At 38.9% G+C, this 18,206-nt stretch overlaps 1 protein-coding gene across 1 annotated transcript; it reads right to left on the bottom strand.

The window, feature by feature from the left end:
- Positions 1-6,215: 6,215 nt before the first annotated feature.
- LOC108683335 lies at positions 6,216-16,898 on the bottom strand. Its single transcript, XM_047879489.1, is given in 6 exon segments — positions 6,216-7,204; positions 7,732-8,057; positions 8,723-8,925; positions 8,928-9,080; positions 11,501-11,624; positions 16,538-16,898. Coding segments are annotated over 6 exon segments (1,110 nt in total). The 5' UTR covers positions 16,657-16,898; the 3' UTR covers positions 6,216-7,019.
- Positions 16,899-18,206: the final 1,308 nt, after the last annotated feature.

Below are 18,206 nucleotides of genomic sequence, written 5' to 3'. Positions count from 1 at the left end.
TGTTAAACAATTAAAGTGATGCTCGCGAGCGCGAAAATGGGTTGCCGCGCTTCACGTGCGGAAACTCAAATTTATTTAAGTATAATAAATGTTGACGAATGTCTCAGAGAATGACAAGCACTGAAAACGACTGCATGTCATTACCAGGAAAGTGGTTAACACGCCCTAGTTTCATTCTCATAGACCTAAGCCTAGCAACTTCGATTTGGTTGTCGTGACCGATTTTCTGTGTCCGAGAGACCGATGGAGTGCGGATGGCTTCACCCAGCCACCTCCTCAATTTGGAGCAAGAGCAAAGGAGTCGCAGGCAGAATACGCGCAGCTTCGTCACGCGTCGGCGAAACGTGACACCGCGCTACGTGCGACAGGCTTGGACTTTCTCTGTTCAAGTCGCACACAAACATGAAAATAAAATATGTCTATTACAACTATTTAGTTCAGATTGAAAGCCGTGACTTTTCGACACTTCTAGATTGGTTATGAATGCGTTAATGTCTTACATCTGTTAATATTGTACAACTTTACTACTTAAGACGGCACAACAACTAGATGAATTATTTCTTTAGATGAATTACTACTTTCCCACTGTACTTACAATATCAACCGATAGCGACAGTGTGGTTCAAAATGCTAATGTTGACCATTTCATCTTTCGTATCCAAGAGATGACGACGTGTTGTGGACAGAGACACATGAACGAGCTGGGCGTCGATATCAATTTAAATTAAGCAAGCAAGGCCCACTTCAGCGCTGCCGAAGCTGCAACCGGCTTCTTTATTGCTAATATTGACATGGACCCAATCTTTGTAAATCGCTGAACGAAATTTAACGAGATTAAATGAGAACATATTAAAATTGAAGAGAAAATCAGTTTGATGGTTAATCACGTATTTAACTAAATATTGATGATAGAAACAAAACTCGGTGTAATCCTAAAATTTCATTCAAGTTTCGGTAGTTTTTTTATTGTTAAGAGAAAGTTTGCGTGGCAAATGCTCACTACGGACACAATTATCTTGATAACCCGCACGCGATGATCAGGATTAGGGACCTTCACTGCGAGATGATCACTCTGGATTGGGATCGACGGAGCCAGTTCTTGCGTGATGAGGTTGCAATTATGAAGAAAGTACTTATATGAATAAGTTGATAATACTAATAATGAATGCGATCTGTTTACACAAAACGTATTATTTAAATTAAGTCAAAAATCAGCTGACATGAAAAAAATCAAAGGCAGAATTCCGTTAAAAGTTAGTTGGTATAGATAGTAATCCATCCAAGTCCGTAGTCCATCAACGTGTTCTGAGGGTTCAAAGTTTTCTAACATGCATTTTTAGTTTTTCAATTGTGGAGCAAAGCAGTTACAGTAGTTGCGACGTCAGATAATCAGCCGATAGTTGATCAGCTGGCAGTCGAGCGTGGTATCCTGGACAGCAACGCATGGAAGAAAGAAAGCTTCACCAGATGCATTCTCCGGACTGAGATAGAAGATCCCACGGTGGCTCGACGTCCCAGCGCCTCGATATTAAAGTGAATGTCTATAGAGAGCCGACAGGAAAAGTGATGTATGCTCAAGCTCAGAGAGAATTCACAGCCTATGGATGACCTCTTTTTCTGAAATAGAAATAACGTAGAGTTGTCTATCATTCATGAGGAATGCCTGATTTGTTCTTTCATTTGAATCGTCAGAGGGCAGTCAGAATTTCTTAAAGAAAATAATGTACACTATTTTCTGGTGGATTATAGAAACGATTAATTATGTTCTTCGTGATCATTAGCAGATGGTTTCATTAATGAATCTGCCGTCGAAGTTCTGATCAAGAATGCGTTCATAATTCATTGTTGAATGAGATCCTCTCGCACTAAGTTTATCATAAAATAATATTCCCGTTACATTGGTTGAGAGCATCCGACCCACAGAAAGGGTCTACAAAGCGCGGATATATGGGCTCGCAAGCCGACATGCATGCCTGATACCGACGCTATAAATTTACAACACAGCAACGGGGCGGTCACGACTCACGAGAATACCGCTCATGGTTTTTGGTGTGCAGTTTTGATGTGAAGGCAAACCCTCACAGCTTCAAAAATCTACGGAGTTTGTAAAGGGCCTACGGTCTGTGATGGAGGGAATTGCAGGTGCCGGCGTGTATATTGTGATGGAGGACGTGCAGGTGCAGGCGTGTATATTGTGATGGAGGACGTGCAGGTGCCGGCGTGTATATTGTGATCGTTAATAAGATGGAATTTACTAAGCTCCAGTGCCGTTGCAGATCAAAGTCTGGCCCACATCCCTACTAATAAATCCCTGACAACCGAGGAAGAAGAATCATTGGCCACAATGTGGCCACCGATAACGTGTCTTTATTTTCCATTTCATAACAATCACGGCAATCAATGAGTTTTTAAATTAGAGACATTCTTGGAATTAAGAAGAAGTCCATTTATGAATAGTGGTGAATTGTGCACGCATCACAGGCATCAGCCGCTACCAGTTGAAATGATTATGATAACAAGACTGGTAACCGTACATATATTGGTAAAAATATTGTTGGTGTTTGTAGCTTGCCCCTGTATATATGGAAGGGCTGTTCAAAAAGCGTATTACAGAGCGTATTACTCGGGCCGGGAAATACGAGTATATTCTTAGTGTAGAAATAGTAATGAAATTAAAAAAATTAAAATAATTAATTTGCCCGAGAATGTAAAGTAGATTTTTAAAATGATCGATCAGTAATTTAATTTAAAAGACAAATAAGAAGTTTTTGTAACGGGAGTCGAACGAAAGTTTTTGTGACTGAGTGCACTAGTGGTGGAGCGTTGCAACGCGATCGTATAGGCGAATATTTGCTTGTATTGTTCTTGTCTTAAGAGTATCGGGAACATTCCGGGGATTTGTGTTATTAGCTTACATTTTAATTCATTAAATTTAATTCATTTTAATTTTTTTTAATTCATTTTAATTCATTAATTTTAATTAAATAAAAATTTTATTAAAAACATTAATTACATTTTAATTAAATACAAGCATTATAAAACGGTCTAGAAGATGACTAACTTGTGAGAAAGAATTTAATTTTACGTTAATTTAACATTAAGTGCGACATAGCTCCTTTCACAGTAATTTATTGCTGAATTCTCTTAATTGTATCAAATCGCTTCTCTCTGCGCACAATCTGTTCTTTTATGTGTCAGCCCGAGAGGGAATTCGCAATAGTCAGCCTACACAATAGCTCGGAAGTAAACTCGTAACTGTGATTATTTAGCTTTTGCTTCCTTAATCGTCTTGCATATGGCATCCTTGCATAACTGGACCCAGGACAGCGTTGGATCATCAGTACACATTTAAAATGAAAAATTCAATCATTGCTTCTCAAGGCGACACATTTCCAAGCAGAATGTGTGCTCGGCTGCAGCTCCTTCAAAAGATCCGTCGTTTTTGCACTTTGCGGAACCCTTCCGCTAAGCCGCCATCTGTCGTCAGCGTCTTCTGGTCTGTCATCTCGCCGAGACATTTGCATCTTCAAAACAAGGTCCTTCTAGATTGTAAACTGCGTCCATTTGTGACCGTCCCAGTAACGTTAGATCGCTGTTCGTTATTTAAATTGCTACAAACTGATGAGATGAGTAATTTCGAGCTGATAATGTTTGTCAATTATACATTATTTCCAGGCAAGCAAAAAGTTATTTCAAAAATCCTGACTACCAACAGGAGCTTATTTTGGACTCCAACTCGTTTTCTCGGTTTAATGCAGAATTTAGAATAAAAGTATTCTAAATGATATTTAGGTTGTTTTCAAATGGATTATTTCTCTATGTATGCAGATGTGGGTTTAGGGATGGCGACAGGTGACACAATACACTTGTCATCAGCAGTACAGCCAAGATAAATTAGCATATCGAGATTCTGGGCGTTGTAGTACATTCTTATATCAGTGTCGCTGTTCTTAAGATCATATATGCTGTTAAACGAGCAATTTTGTTATGAAATTATGCTCCATTATTAACTGACTATAAAAAATTTGTAGATTTGTACAAAATCTGAATTAAGATTTTTGTTATCGCCGCTAAAATGCAGCTCACAGTGACGACGCGTATTTATTAGCTTATAATCTGTGTAAAGCAATAGAACGCAAGTGTTAGCTCCAATTTATTGAACTTCCACATGTTGTACATGTACACTAATAACACAACACCGCACACAGCTGTGCATCGTTACTGCCCGCGTATTTTTACGGCAAATCACAAGCGCCTAAGAAGCAAAAAAGGCAGGGTGACGTGAGTTGACAATTTCGACAGAGATGGCAAACCGTTGCACGTTAATAAGATGGAATTTACTAAGCTCCAGTGCCGTTGCAGATCATAGAATTATTGAGTAAAAAACGATTGAATGCAAAATGAAAGTGTAGATCTTTCAGGTGGTAAGTAATTCAGGGAAACAATGAAAGTAAACTGTGCAGATAACGCTCGAAGTTAATTTATTCAACAGTTGAACAAGAATGTCATTCATTCGTTAAAGAATGATCCGAGAATTATAAAGAATTTAATGAATAGAACACAGAGTCCAACATATGGTGATTGGTCACATGCTTTAATTGTGAGCAAAACTTTCATTGTATTCATTGTAAGTCAGCTTTCTTCTTGAGCGCCTTACTTTGGACGATAGCCGGCGAGTCTTGATCAGGCCGCATCCTCTACTATGTTCTCCTGAGATCTATAAAACTATTGGAAATGATAATTCAACTATCATCAAATTTATAATTTGTGTGAATTTTGACAGCAAAACAACTTTTTGACCTGTATCAAGAAGATCCAAGATACGTTTATTCAACGTCAATGGCTCTTTTGTTCATATTCGTTCATATTTCGTTCATATCTCAAATTCGTTCATATATCTGTTAATATTTGTAATAAAAATTTCCAAGGAGGAGCATTTATATCAATCGCCTTTTCCTTTTCTTTGCCCTTGGATTAGGTTGGGTCTCATAGCGATAGCCAAAACGGACCTGCTGCAGAGCCCGCAATTCTTCCTAGCACTACTCTGCATGTAGCTGGTTGAACTGTATAATGATCTTTCTAACTTAAGTCAAATTCATTTGCTACAATTAGCTTCATAATTTTCATTCAAGAGCTGAAACGAAATACAAATAATACATATAGTATTTATACGGATGTCAACATCACCGTTTGTATCTTAGCATATAGTCTGCAATATGTTGTTAGAACCCTGGATCATTGGCACTTGGCAACAAAGGAAGGTATAGGTAAGGTCGTCCTTTGAGCTAAATCTTGCTTTGTTTTTTGGTGGCCCATCGGCGTTCTGGAATGTCTTGTGGATGACTGACTGTGGACTCAGAAACGTTTCTTACGGAAGAAACAGTTGAAAATTCAGTAATGAAGCGTCACAGATGACACTTGTTATCAAACTTCTTACATTCCTTGAACATCCAAATAGTTCGTTTCCGCACTTTCATTTTTGGCGCAAGCTCTCTCGACCAAATTTGTCGTGCACCGCTCAGAAGATCCTGCCTCTATGTCTGATTGTTGGGTTTTCCCTCACATGCCTCAGATGTGATTGTTCGAGTAAGATTGTATTTTCATGACAAGATTAAATACATTTGTGTATCTACAGTAGTTGTATTTTGTAAGCCAATTTGACAACATACAAGGAAAATTATCGTTTCGCTTTTGCGCGCCTAAATGTAGGTACTGTGAAAAGAAAGAAACACCAACAACTTTCCGATTGAAGGGTCCTCAACCTTTTCACACCAATTCCTTCGAGGAATGTATAGAGCGAAATATGACTTTGAGATGTGTGTTCTATCTGACGCAAACAAATGCATGATAATTAATTTCGAAATGCCTTCGACCAACACTTCTTGTCACTAATTATACTGTCGTTTCAACTAAATGTCGTTAGAGTAGCTTTCACTATAAAGTTTACGTAGGCTTCGCTCTTGTGCGCATGTTAATACTCGAGTGTATCTGATATGCCTGCCGATTATATAAAGGACTCTACACTTAACGAGAATAAGAAAGTACCAATTTTATTCTTAAAATACGAGAGGTGCAGCCGAAGTCGTAGAAGCGACCGAGTCTGAATCATGAAAATTGAGGACATCTTCGTTGGGGTCCTGATATCGCCCCATCAAATATCACCATTTCTTCAAGCATTTCAAGTCGAAACATACTATAATAAAGAAATCTCAATAGAAGTATTTATACAGTTTATTCGGAAAAAGATGACGAGCTGTCTGTTAACATGCTTCAGGATGAAATGTTTTCGGTTGAAAAACTTCTGTCCATTGAGTATATTCGCACAAATGTGAAGGTAGATACAAATAGTATTACAAATAAGTATCCATTGGTTATTGTCAACATAATTGCACCTATTTTCATGAGATGTAATTCTTACAATAAGTTAGATTAATCAGACATCACGGAATAAATTAACACTTTATAAAATAATCATATCTACATAGGAGACAGTGCGAATCTCCACTTTGCCAAGCATTTACAGTCGATATTCTAGAATACGTCTTTAGTGAATCTAAAATATTGGTGTACAAGGAGCACCTGCTCTACCATGCATTCTTATCAAGGAAACCACTCACAACACTGATGTCTTATTGCAATAAAAGATGGGCGAAAATTACATATTATTAAAGCGATTCCTCGAGACCTAGTAATGAATATCATTAATTCAGTCTCCACAATGTTCTGAAACTTTTGAGGAATTGTAAGGGGGACCGGAGAGAACTGTGCGCCAGGACAACGCATGCCCTATGTAGTCTAATGACCACGCACCATTAAAATGGGGTGGTTTAGCTCTGTGATTACTCAGTTACTTCGGGTTAATGCTGACAAAGATCTCACGATACAATATGCGGGATAAAAATATGCTAATTATTACACAACAATTGTAACAAACTATAGCTATCCATCGAACAGTCTATACTCGGGAAGAGGCCCAGGATGACTCAGACGTTCTTTGGTCTCAGGGAAGAACGAAATCTTCAGACGGGGTTTGGGGAAGCCGATTGTTCTTCCCCTCGGTTTGAGGAGACGCTCGGGGAGCGTCCCCTGTTGCGGCGGGGAGGAGCTGTGGGAGCAGCCCCGTAGGGATGATTTGGGAACTCCAGTGAACTTCTGTTGGGATTCTTGGCCTCCAATAATCCTGGATCAACGCCATCCAACGGCCCTATGGAACGAAAATTTTATAGAATTCTAGGCAAATGCAATAATGACTTTGAAGTGAAAAAATATTAGATAAAAAAATATAATTTCTATATACATGATCAAAATAATTAATACACAAGCTTTATTCCCTCACATAACATGAGTGACATCACAAGCAAAGGTATGACTTCAGGATAAAACTTAGATCGAGCAATTCCAAGCTCAAGTGAAGTGCGTATAATGTACAACTGCATGAAAAATTTGTTGTGAAGAATTAGTTATCGGGATGCGCGTACAATAATGAAGACTTTTATTGTGTCCGTATTTCCCTAGTGGGCGAATTATTTTTGTCTCAGTTGAAAGCGTATTCCTAACAACGTTTTCAACTAACAGTTGAAAACGTATTCCTTACAGACAATTCTTTGAAGAAAAAAGAGACCGTTAAACTGAAATATTTCCCTGGACAAACTAATCGATGACGAAATAGCGCTTATACTTGCTGATGTTTAGGAATGAGGAACGGTCCTACATTTCCAGGAAAAAGCTTACCTTCTGGGACAGTTACGCCTCCAACGGTCTTTTTCCAGCAGTCCAAGTTCTTCCGGACGAACTTCCTGACTTTCTCTCTTGCGAAATAGAAATAAATGACAAGTGCCAACAATAATAAAGGCAGCAGCACAAATGCCAGGGTCAGCGCCACCACATGACCGATGTAATTGGACTCCTGGAGCTGGTGTGCCTCTTGCTCATGCAGACGACCTGTGTCGACTTCGTTGTAATCTTCGTCCACAGGACTGACGGTCACGTCAACGGGCGCCGCAGGAGAGCTGTTCGCTGTGCCGTCGTCGCTGATGATTGAGATGTCAGCGCATGCTCTGTGGAAATGAGGGACATTGTTAGGTGTTGAGTTGAAGATCACTTGAGGAAAGATTTGTAACGAAACTCCTGGTTTCAAGAGGACTTAATTTATTTATGAATTCACAGAGATTTATTACATTGAATTCAGCAATTATTGTGGCGATCCAAATGGGACGGTTTTCACTAGAGAAATTCAAGGAAGCAACTCTATTCCTAAAATAAAGTCGAGCAATGTGAAAGAAGACAGTTTATGCAGCTCAATAATTTAATAAAACAAAATTATTATTTCATACGAATCGGGAAAACTCATTTCCAACGCTGAGAAACGATGAGAAACAAACGAGAAGCTAACTAAATACGTGAAACAAAAACAGGAATGTCATAATGCTTTCAAACTTCACTATCATAGCCTTTAGAAATATGTTGCACTAATATTGAAGCCATTCAGTAACCGCTTAACACTCTAACCAAAAGAACCAAGATTAACGTCTCACGTGAAATCGTCGTACGCACCATAACACGAACCAACCACCAGAACCAAGCACAACAAAGACAAACGTACATTAACTCGTCCTGCGGATCGTAACACATGCCAATCGTGATTATCAATCACAACAAACATACTTGAACTCCAGCTGATTTTAACACATCCTAACCACCAAAACCAAGCTCTGCAACGCACCTGAACTCCTCCTGCGGACCGCAGCCCATCCTGCCGGTGCCGTTGCCGCAGTCGCCCCAGTTGCTGGCGGCGACGTAGCGCCACTGCAGGACACACTGCGTGCACGTCAGGCCGGACGGCAGCGCGTACCTCATGTACATCTTGCGGGTGCCGGGGGGTGGGTAGTACCTGTACCACAAGCACTGGTGTTAAGTCATGTACCTCATGTACATGGGTTGTTATTGGGACACAACCTGAACTCAAAGAAGCCCTGGTGGTTGGCGGTGAGTTCGACACCAAGTTCCACCTCTGCTCCCTCCTTATACGTGGCCGTGATCACCCCAGTCCCGTACTTGCCGCCCTCTTCGTTGTCGCGAGGCTGCACGTCAAGTAGGGTAAGTAGATGTCAACAGAAGAGCATGTTCCCTACACTCTCTTAATCACGAGGCTTAACAATCAATAAATTATCGTTATGATCATCTATGATCAAATGGTCGTGTAAAAAATTCAAACCATTTACCGATGGACTCACGAATTCATCAAGCAAGATTCGTCAACCAAATTCAGCAGTTTGTGTAATGAAGTGAAAGTGCCTGCGCAAGATTTTCAGCCTGTACCATCACCAAGCAAGCGTCACAGGAAGTTTGTCATCAAGCGTACAATGACGTGTGGTGGTAGCACAGGAGCGAGACCTCAACACAAAAACTGGTTTCAATGAAGCGCGTACCTCATGTACATCTTGCGGTTGTTAGTTTCGCTTTCAGTCATAAAAATATCGTTGCTTTACTCTCTGAAGAGTATGGGTGCGCAACTCAGAGTCTCATGGTTAATACTTCAATAATGTGATTTAATAAAAAAATAATAAATTTTTATATTACTTTCAGGTATTTTGAGAATGTTTGCGAGTTAATTGGTGCAATCTTCTATTGAGCATTGTTGCCAAAAGAGGTTTTAAGCCATTATTATTTTCCAAAGTAACCATGAAGAAATAGTGTTGGGGATTGTTACGGGATATTTTTGATCCAGAATGAACTGAACAGAAAACTCTATACTTATCGTGGGTGTAATATTGCATTATAATAATTGGTATACACTAAAAACGAGCTAATATTCGTGTGGTGATAAAAACTTTACAAAAAAATGTTAGGAGGCCAACCGCATGGAATTGAAGATCACAAACTAAAAATGGGAAGAGAAAGTTACTCATCACAGTTGTATATTTTATACAGCTAGAACCCGTCGGTTAAGCCGGCCTCCATCGATCTATCGTTACCCAAACCATTTATTTTTATATTAATGTAAAAAAATGTCTCCACAGACTCGTACGCTGAGAGTGAATATCATCACGGGTCTTTAGAAGCCACCACAGCTTAACACTTCACTAGATGGGCAATATTCCGTCAACATGCGCACATCAACATGCGCACATGACGTCTACACGCACATCAACATGCGCACACGACGTGTACGCGTACATCAACATGCGCACACGACGTGTACGTGAACAGATGTTGACTAACGTATATGCGCACACAACGTGTACGTGTACAGATGTTGACTAACGTATATGTCAATGACCAGCGGACTTCCGGTTTATGACGATAAATAGTACCAAGATGTAATGTAAGAAACTAATGATCAGTGAGTGCAGAGTGAATATGGTGATGTGCTTCGAGTGAAGATGGAGCTTCAATGATGCATTAGAAGGAATAACTAAGATTTGTAATGGAGCTTTGGTGATACATTAGAAGGAATAACTAAGATTTGTAATGGAGCTTTGGTGATACATTATCGTGACTGCGAGCGATAAATCTCCGGTTGAGTCATTGAAGGGGAAAAAACGCTTCGATGAAAGCAACGAACATTCTAACCTACGACGAAAAGAGCCTTGCACAAGACCAAAATCAAAATTGAATGACGCGTCTGCTTGTTTGCCTTAAAAGTGGCAAGGATTTTCTCACGTAAATGACGTCATCATTACTGTTCCAAGTTTTTAAAATCTTAGTAATTATTGCAATTTGATATTTCGTACGTTGTAATAAAAATAAAAACGGGGGCATTTATTCTCATTCGTGAAACGTAAGAACGACATCATGTTTGTTCAAGTAAGTTTTTGCTCGCAACTCTCATGATGGTAAATAGCGAAGCGTACGTGGTACGATATTGAAACAAAGACGCATTGAAGGGTCTTCCTTTCACTGGAAGCTGGCGCGCTGAACATTAAGCAGAAGAGTCGGCGGTTTCGTGCGACTCGACGCTCGTTACGATTACACTTCAATGGAAGATTCATCAAGCGAACCCAAAGATGAGCCGCAGATGAGAGACACATGAAGAATTTTCTTCGAATATAGGAGAAACGTACGACGTTCATGGCGTGAGATTCGCAGCGCATCGTGGGAAATCGTACAAAAGTGACGCGCATGTTGAGTGCGATTTTTGCTAAGACAGTTGAAACGTCTAAGCTACAACGTCATATTCATGTGATGTTGTTTGTCAAAAAAATATTAAGTGCATCATTTTAACTCCTAAAAGGGTTCAACTTTATATCATACCTGATGCAAAAAATAAGTCTTTCAAGTAAAATTTATTCAAGTTACATTTTAAAAGTAAAATTTAATGGAAAAATAGCAAGTTACAACAATTTTATTCTGATTCAGTTCTGGGTATATGTAAATGTATTAAATAGCGGTCGTATGAACAACCCAAGGACTCATCATGGTGCTCAGAGAGTAGATAAAAAGAAATGAATGCAACGGTAAAAAAAATATATTTTTAAATTAATGCTAAAAAGTTGGTTACCTGAGGCATGTCCCAAGGGTCGCCGCACGGGCCACACTTGCCCCTGTTGACGCCCCACTGACGGCCGTAGCCGCCGCAGTACGTCTCGTGGTCGTTGTAGTTGACGGGCGTCGGGAAGCCGTACCTGGAATACGACGTATCGTCAATATGATTCATGGAAAACACTTTGAAGGTAATTTGAATTCAGATATTTCACTTGAAAAAGTTCAACATTTTAAAATTAAACAAAATAAAGAAAAATTTATGTCGTAAAACATTATGCGCAGCGTACATACAATGCATAAATTAAACAAAATACTTGCAAGTACACTATTGAATAATTGTGCTAATGATAATGACAACTTAGTCTGCTAAAAGAGAAAAACCTGAAAATTTACATTGAAAATGAGACCTAAATGAATCAAATGGGAGAAATTTTTGTAAGAAGATCAAAATATGCCTGGAACAAGTGACGAGGCGCTTGCATTATCAGATGCATTTTCTAATAATAACGTTAGAATTAAGTAAATAAATAGATAGACTAATGCAACGTGAGCTACTATAAACTCGACATTTTTTAAAGATATTTTTAACTCATATCCCAATGAGTTTAATGCTTAAGTTCCTTTAGAAACAACGGCTGGTCAAAACGGTCAAAAACTTGAGCAAAAAAGACTGCGGGAGACAGCGAGGAAATTCTCCCTACTTTGAGTCAATCTGCAAGCCACTGAACACAGATATGACGCACGCATGCGCATGAGCCCGAAGGACTGCTCGCCTACTTGTAACAAACTTGGAATTCGCATGAAATAATCTAGCATAATAATCTAATTTTAAAAATTAAATGAAAATAGTAATCTAAGTTTTAGACTGCGCGAGCTTCTGCGCGCTTGTAGCCTGAAGTCATCGCATTTTAATTAAGCTCCTATATACCAGGAGCAAACGCCCGGCATTTGCTTCGAAATAGAGCGTGCGTTTGCTTGGTATCCACTTTACCATGCTTTTACCTCGGAAGCTTCATGAAGTATATCGATAACGTCAATGCGTAATAAACTTGCTTACAGTTTTGTTGTGATCATAAACATCTTCTCTATCCGAACCGGGCTAACTGGTTACCCGACACGATATGCAGAACTCAGCCGAACCGAACTAACCTGCTATTTAACCCACGCAATTAACTGATATGCACCGCTGGCTCATACTGTTAAATAATTAAATGTCTTACTTCTTTTAGGTAATTAGTTTAGTCTACATTGTATCATGCGTGCTTAGTGCCATAAATGTTGGCAGCTGGCGTGACATTTATTACAATATTGAAACCGTTCAGGACATAAGAAGATAGAATTTTAAACAGAGGGAACTGAACTCCTAATATGATATTATTCATCATTAGGCCATGAATACAGAAATTGTACCCAAAGGTCTTTTTTCGGCCCTTCTGATGTAATTAATTGCTTGTAAATTGTCACACACAACAAATGCATTAACTAAACAGTAGCTCATTGTCAGGGACAATTAATTGTTAACAGAAAATTAATTTTGAAAATTACACGAGATAAAAAATAACTTGAGTAAATTACCTTCTGCCGGCCGACAAGCAGTAGTGTTGCTTGACTAGATCAACGCATTGTTCGTTTGCATGATAGTTTACGCTGCAGGAAGTGTGCAGTATTGTGGAGTGTCGGAGATGAAGATGACACTAATGTGAATGAATAAAATACATATAAAGTTTTGCCTTTGTTAATCATCTAACTTCAATGGAGTTTTCTTAGTTATGAACTATGTATAACGCATGAATGTGCAAGGCATATTGCAGAGAGGTTCACAATAACAGGACGTGACTTCATAACTGTGAAAATGAGTGCAGTCGCTAACGCGTCTAGGCTGCCATGTTTTAATTCATACATGTATGTATTTCATATAAACATCAAAATAACATCGTATAATAACACGAAAAAAAATAAATAAATATGAAATGATTTACACAGAAGAATGTCCATTAAAGTCGAACATGAATCTTCGAATTCAAACATCCGTCCTATTATAATGTGCTGATGTTCGAGTTAAGAGGTGAGTATAAAAAAAACGGACTGCATTATAATGCTTTCGGATCGTTCATATGGAAGTGGCTTGGCAGACATCTTCATTTGCGTAATGGCCTATTGTAATTGTGAAGCGCACAGACACAAAAAAGTGAAATGTAATTGGATTTAAAAATTTTACAAGGAAAATCACAGATTTTCCTTGTATATGTAATTAACTGCATTAAAAGTCTGTTTATCCACACGGCGGCTGATGTGTGCAAGAGTTCACAAGAAAATTCCTCTAGGCACGCTAGCAAGGTAAGGTGCCTAAGGGTTTCACTGTAAATGAGTATGAAATTCAGAACCTTGAAGCATCAGCATTAAATATGTAAATTAAAACTGAAAATTATAACAGCAGAATCACTTTATCAGAAGTTTCAACCGGCAGCCTTGAAGAGCACACTTCTAGAGTTAAGTGTATTCTACATATACAGGCACGGAGACTTTCTGAGCAGGTATACCGTTACACGCAGCCCAGGTCGCAGCGGCCCACTTCGTTAACTGGGCCAGCGCTGTGACGCCAGAGCTGCAGTGCGCATAGACTGCTAATTCATAAACAATGCAATCCACTTTTAGGAATTCGCAGATCCCGAATTTAATCCGCTAGCCAAACAATTGTTTATAAAATAAACGGAGAGTTTTTTTCGTATGTTAACGCAGGTTAGGTATCCTATGTAACATTATAGCCTTACACTTTCCTTCTGAGCAACGTCTTGCTAAACAGCTAAACTCACAAAGCATCGCCGGCGAATGGCAGTGTAATTCGTCCGATTTAGCGTATCATTTGTTTGAATGATATTCTGTGCAGCAGAGTGTACACTCTACAGCACGTGTAGGTGATGAGGTCAACCGGATGCATACCTGGTTGCATTGAAAAAGAAAGTAAGCGTGATTGTGACATACAATTCAAACCAAGCAACGTTTGAATAAGGAAACATGCCTGGAACATATAGTGTGATGACAGCAGTCATTCTTAACACTAACGAAAACAACACAAATGATGGTCTCTGTTCTCCGCAATGAAAACTATAAATGATGAATATTAGACAACTTGAAGTACATAACTAATTGACTTGTACCAATACATTTTTAGTAAATAAAAGTTAAAGCAGTCTAATAGTGCGGTATCTTACAATAATTTTGCTAGATGTAAATAAAAAATTTCCTATACTTCCAAATAGAATAAATTGTTTCCAGGAATAGATGCTTTAATTATTCGCCATATATTCGAAAACTTGGCTCACTTGTAGTGCGAGTACCCGTTTGAGGAAGATGGCAGAAACCCAATAACCGGAAAACAATTTTCAGAGCATGTGAACTTGAGAGCACTCAACTCTCCAGAATAGCACCAACCTCAAATAACAAAACCCCCGAACAGATAAACAAAATTTTAGATTACTTTACTTTGAATATGTATAATATTTTTATAGCTAATACGCAATTGGTTTGCACTAACAACTAGCAAGAAAGTTTTGGAAAGCGTGCGCATAGTTTTGCATACACGTTGCCTCTATAGTGACCACGCTGAAGTAGCGGTCGATCGCTGGAATCGCGTGCAAGACGTACGTGCAGGGAAGCGCGTGCTACTGCCGCCGGCACGCAGCCGTGGGGAGAAACGCAGCGTCTTGCGCATACATCGCGCTTGTTTCTTGAAAAAATAAAAGCCTATTGTGTATTGTCGGTGTATATGCAGCTGAATTGTGACAAGCAGAAACAAACGAGAGCAGGTCAAGTTTCGTCAGAGTTGGAATGTTGAATTGAAGCACAGAATCCGCGACGCATGAAACGAAAATCATTTAGCGCGAATGAGATTTAGCCTGTATNGTATTTACTGCTTGACGTATTTACTGCTTGACGTATTTACTGCTTGACGTATTTACTGCTTGACGTATTTACTGCTTGACGTATTTAATGCTTGACGTATTTAATGCTTGACGTGTACCAATTAATTGTACATTAAATTTGTCGATAATAATAAAGAACCATAGCAAAAAAACATAAAAGAACTATAATGCCTTGTCTACTGGCTGTCAATTTTTTCCTCAATCAATAGGAAGCAGTAATCACCTTATCACAATAATAAACAATTAGCCTTTACACTGCCCGTGGACGTTTACAAATTATATATCTCTCCGAAAATCAATGTTCGTCAGGACAGGATGCATGCGTTTGTCCTGTACGAATAAGGAACGGTTTCAAGAAAGCGAACGGCGTAAGCACACGCAATAGCAACAGATGCACTTATCGCATTCGTGCAACGCTCGGCATAACAGTAAAGTGATGGGCTGTAGCTCCTTATGAACAGACGCCATCGTCAACAGCTGGTATATTCTGGTCATGGTATAGTGACAAGAGGAAGCTTCATTTTCCATTCCGCGTATACAAAAGCCCCAGGAGACCACGGAGAACGAATGGTAAAAAAAAATTTTCCATGTATGTGCAGATTGCATTTTAAATTAAATCTAACAGGCATGGGACATCTGTTGCAAAAATTCGGACATCAGAATAGCTTAACGGAATTCAGAGCGGTTTATAACCCATAAAAAAAGAACAGTTTCAATCTCAATATCCTCCACTATTTTTCACACTCAATCTTCTCCAAGAAATGAATATTTTGGAAGCTGTTAAGATTCTGTTTACTGTAGAAACGGAAATAAAATAGTATATGAGTACTTATATCATTAGCCTGTTTAAATCACAAGTTTATCGAGAATCTAAAATCAATGAGAACGCCTAGTAAATTCTGTATATCTTCATCGACATCAATGGACATGAAAACACATTTTTCAACTTTCCAATGACGATATGGTGAATTTACTTGGCGTCTTCTTCTCTTTTAATTCTCCGGTAAAATACAGAGTGACATTGTTTTCAGTTCACAATGGACGGATTTTCGCAGCTGAAGTCAGTGAAAGAGTACACATTCTAAATTTGCCTAATTTCTTTGTACAAATTGAAGTTGAAGACAACTCACCTCCATGCAGTAGAGCGAGCGGGAGGTTGAATGAGTCTGCCGTGACCGCTGACATAAGGCGCTCGCATCGCTACCAGCCAAGCCATCACGCATAGCACCACACTTTGAAATCTCAACATAGTTATTGGTCTCGGCTAACAATTATTCAATCTAATGTTCAAGTAGTAATACAGACGAATAAAATATTTTAACAGTAACAAATTCGCGCTTCAAGTCTGCATTTGGCAGGTTGATTGTAAAATTTTGTTGCGATAAGATGAGCTTCGCTTTCGTTTGGGAAAAGATGATCCTATTCTGAATAAAATCTTTCTTGGATAAAGTATGTAACGAAGAAGCAAGCTTTGAGTTTAGACAATTATAACTGAAAGGAAGAATAATTGAATTATTTAATGTAGATGAATATTATAATATCAATTCAATCGCATCCTGTTGGGAACTATAACTTTAGAAAGGGTTAGTGGTATAGGTAAAAAAGGACGAATTAACAATTCGTATATGAAAATTACGGAAATGGCACCCATTGGGATTACAATAGTTTGGGCTTGATTATAACTTTAATTTATTGAGTATTTAAAGCAGCATAAAAAATTGACCACGTCGATTTTTGGGTATTATTTGATGAGACAAATGAAATCTTTCTTCTGAATAATGATATGTAAAGATGAAATTGTTTGTATAAGACTAATCTACGAAACAATTGAGCTCGTATAAAGAGGTACAGCGATTGTAACTAAACATAAGCCCTTTCATCGCAATATTAATATGACCATGAAACTCATAAAATGTAAGTTCGTAAGGTCTAATCCCACGCTTGCTATCGTACAAGAAGAGATGAGAGAGAACACACGCGTCAACAATGGAGTTTAGGCCTCAGCAGTCAAGTGGAGCGCGGACGAGTTCTTCGCGTGGGGAGAAGCTGTAGTGAGAAAGCAGGGAGCGCAAACTGTACACGCTAACACTTAATCTTATGCTTTCTTCATCACGGAATTGATTAGGCATGGAGAGTGAATGATTTCTTGCTTTGAAATGAGTAGAAAAATATCAATAGAAACTCAACACAAGCATTATTATAGCGCGACAAATTTTAACAGCACGTGCTCAATCTTCATCCAGATTGTATTCTCAGAGAATTGAGTCAGATATTGTCCAAATAGCAAAGCAATTTTTGCCTGGAGTGGGTAATCCTTATCAGTTTGTGCTCGTAAAAAAGCGTAGCAGCGCTAAGTCCGCTCTCTGCCCATGCTGAGGGTGAGAAAGAGTGTCATTCAATGGACACTGTGAGTGACATATTCATGTTTCTGAATGAGCCTCTAAAAGAGATATTCCACTATTACACGCGTATGCATGTTACTATCTTCCACTAGTCTGCTTTACGAGATCGTGCATTATCAACACCTTCCTACATGGCCTTCCTTGCACCTACACGCAGACCACGACGCAGTGACCATGGGTCTTTCTGCAATCATAGACTGGCAAGAAATCCTGCAGCCTGAACTGATATAAATTGTACATTCGTTGGGAGCGTGCCAACCAATTGGGAAACTTTAATGATACACAAGATAAGAAGCGGCATCAGTTTCTCAAGAATAATTAGTAAAACAAATATTCTTTCGCGGAATTTTCGGAGGAAAGGCTCATTCTACTCCGTGAAATTTTGGGAGTTCCTCAA

This window comes from Hyalella azteca, unplaced genomic scaffold, assembly GCF_000764305.2.
Source record: "Hyalella azteca isolate HAZT.00-mixed unplaced genomic scaffold, Hazt_2.0.2 contig3170, whole genome shotgun sequence".
NCBI classification, from domain to species: Eukaryota; Metazoa; Arthropoda; class Malacostraca; order Amphipoda; family Hyalellidae; genus Hyalella; species Hyalella azteca.
The sequence above is the reverse complement of the archived record's forward strand: the minus strand, read 5'-3'. Positions and strand labels throughout refer to the sequence as shown.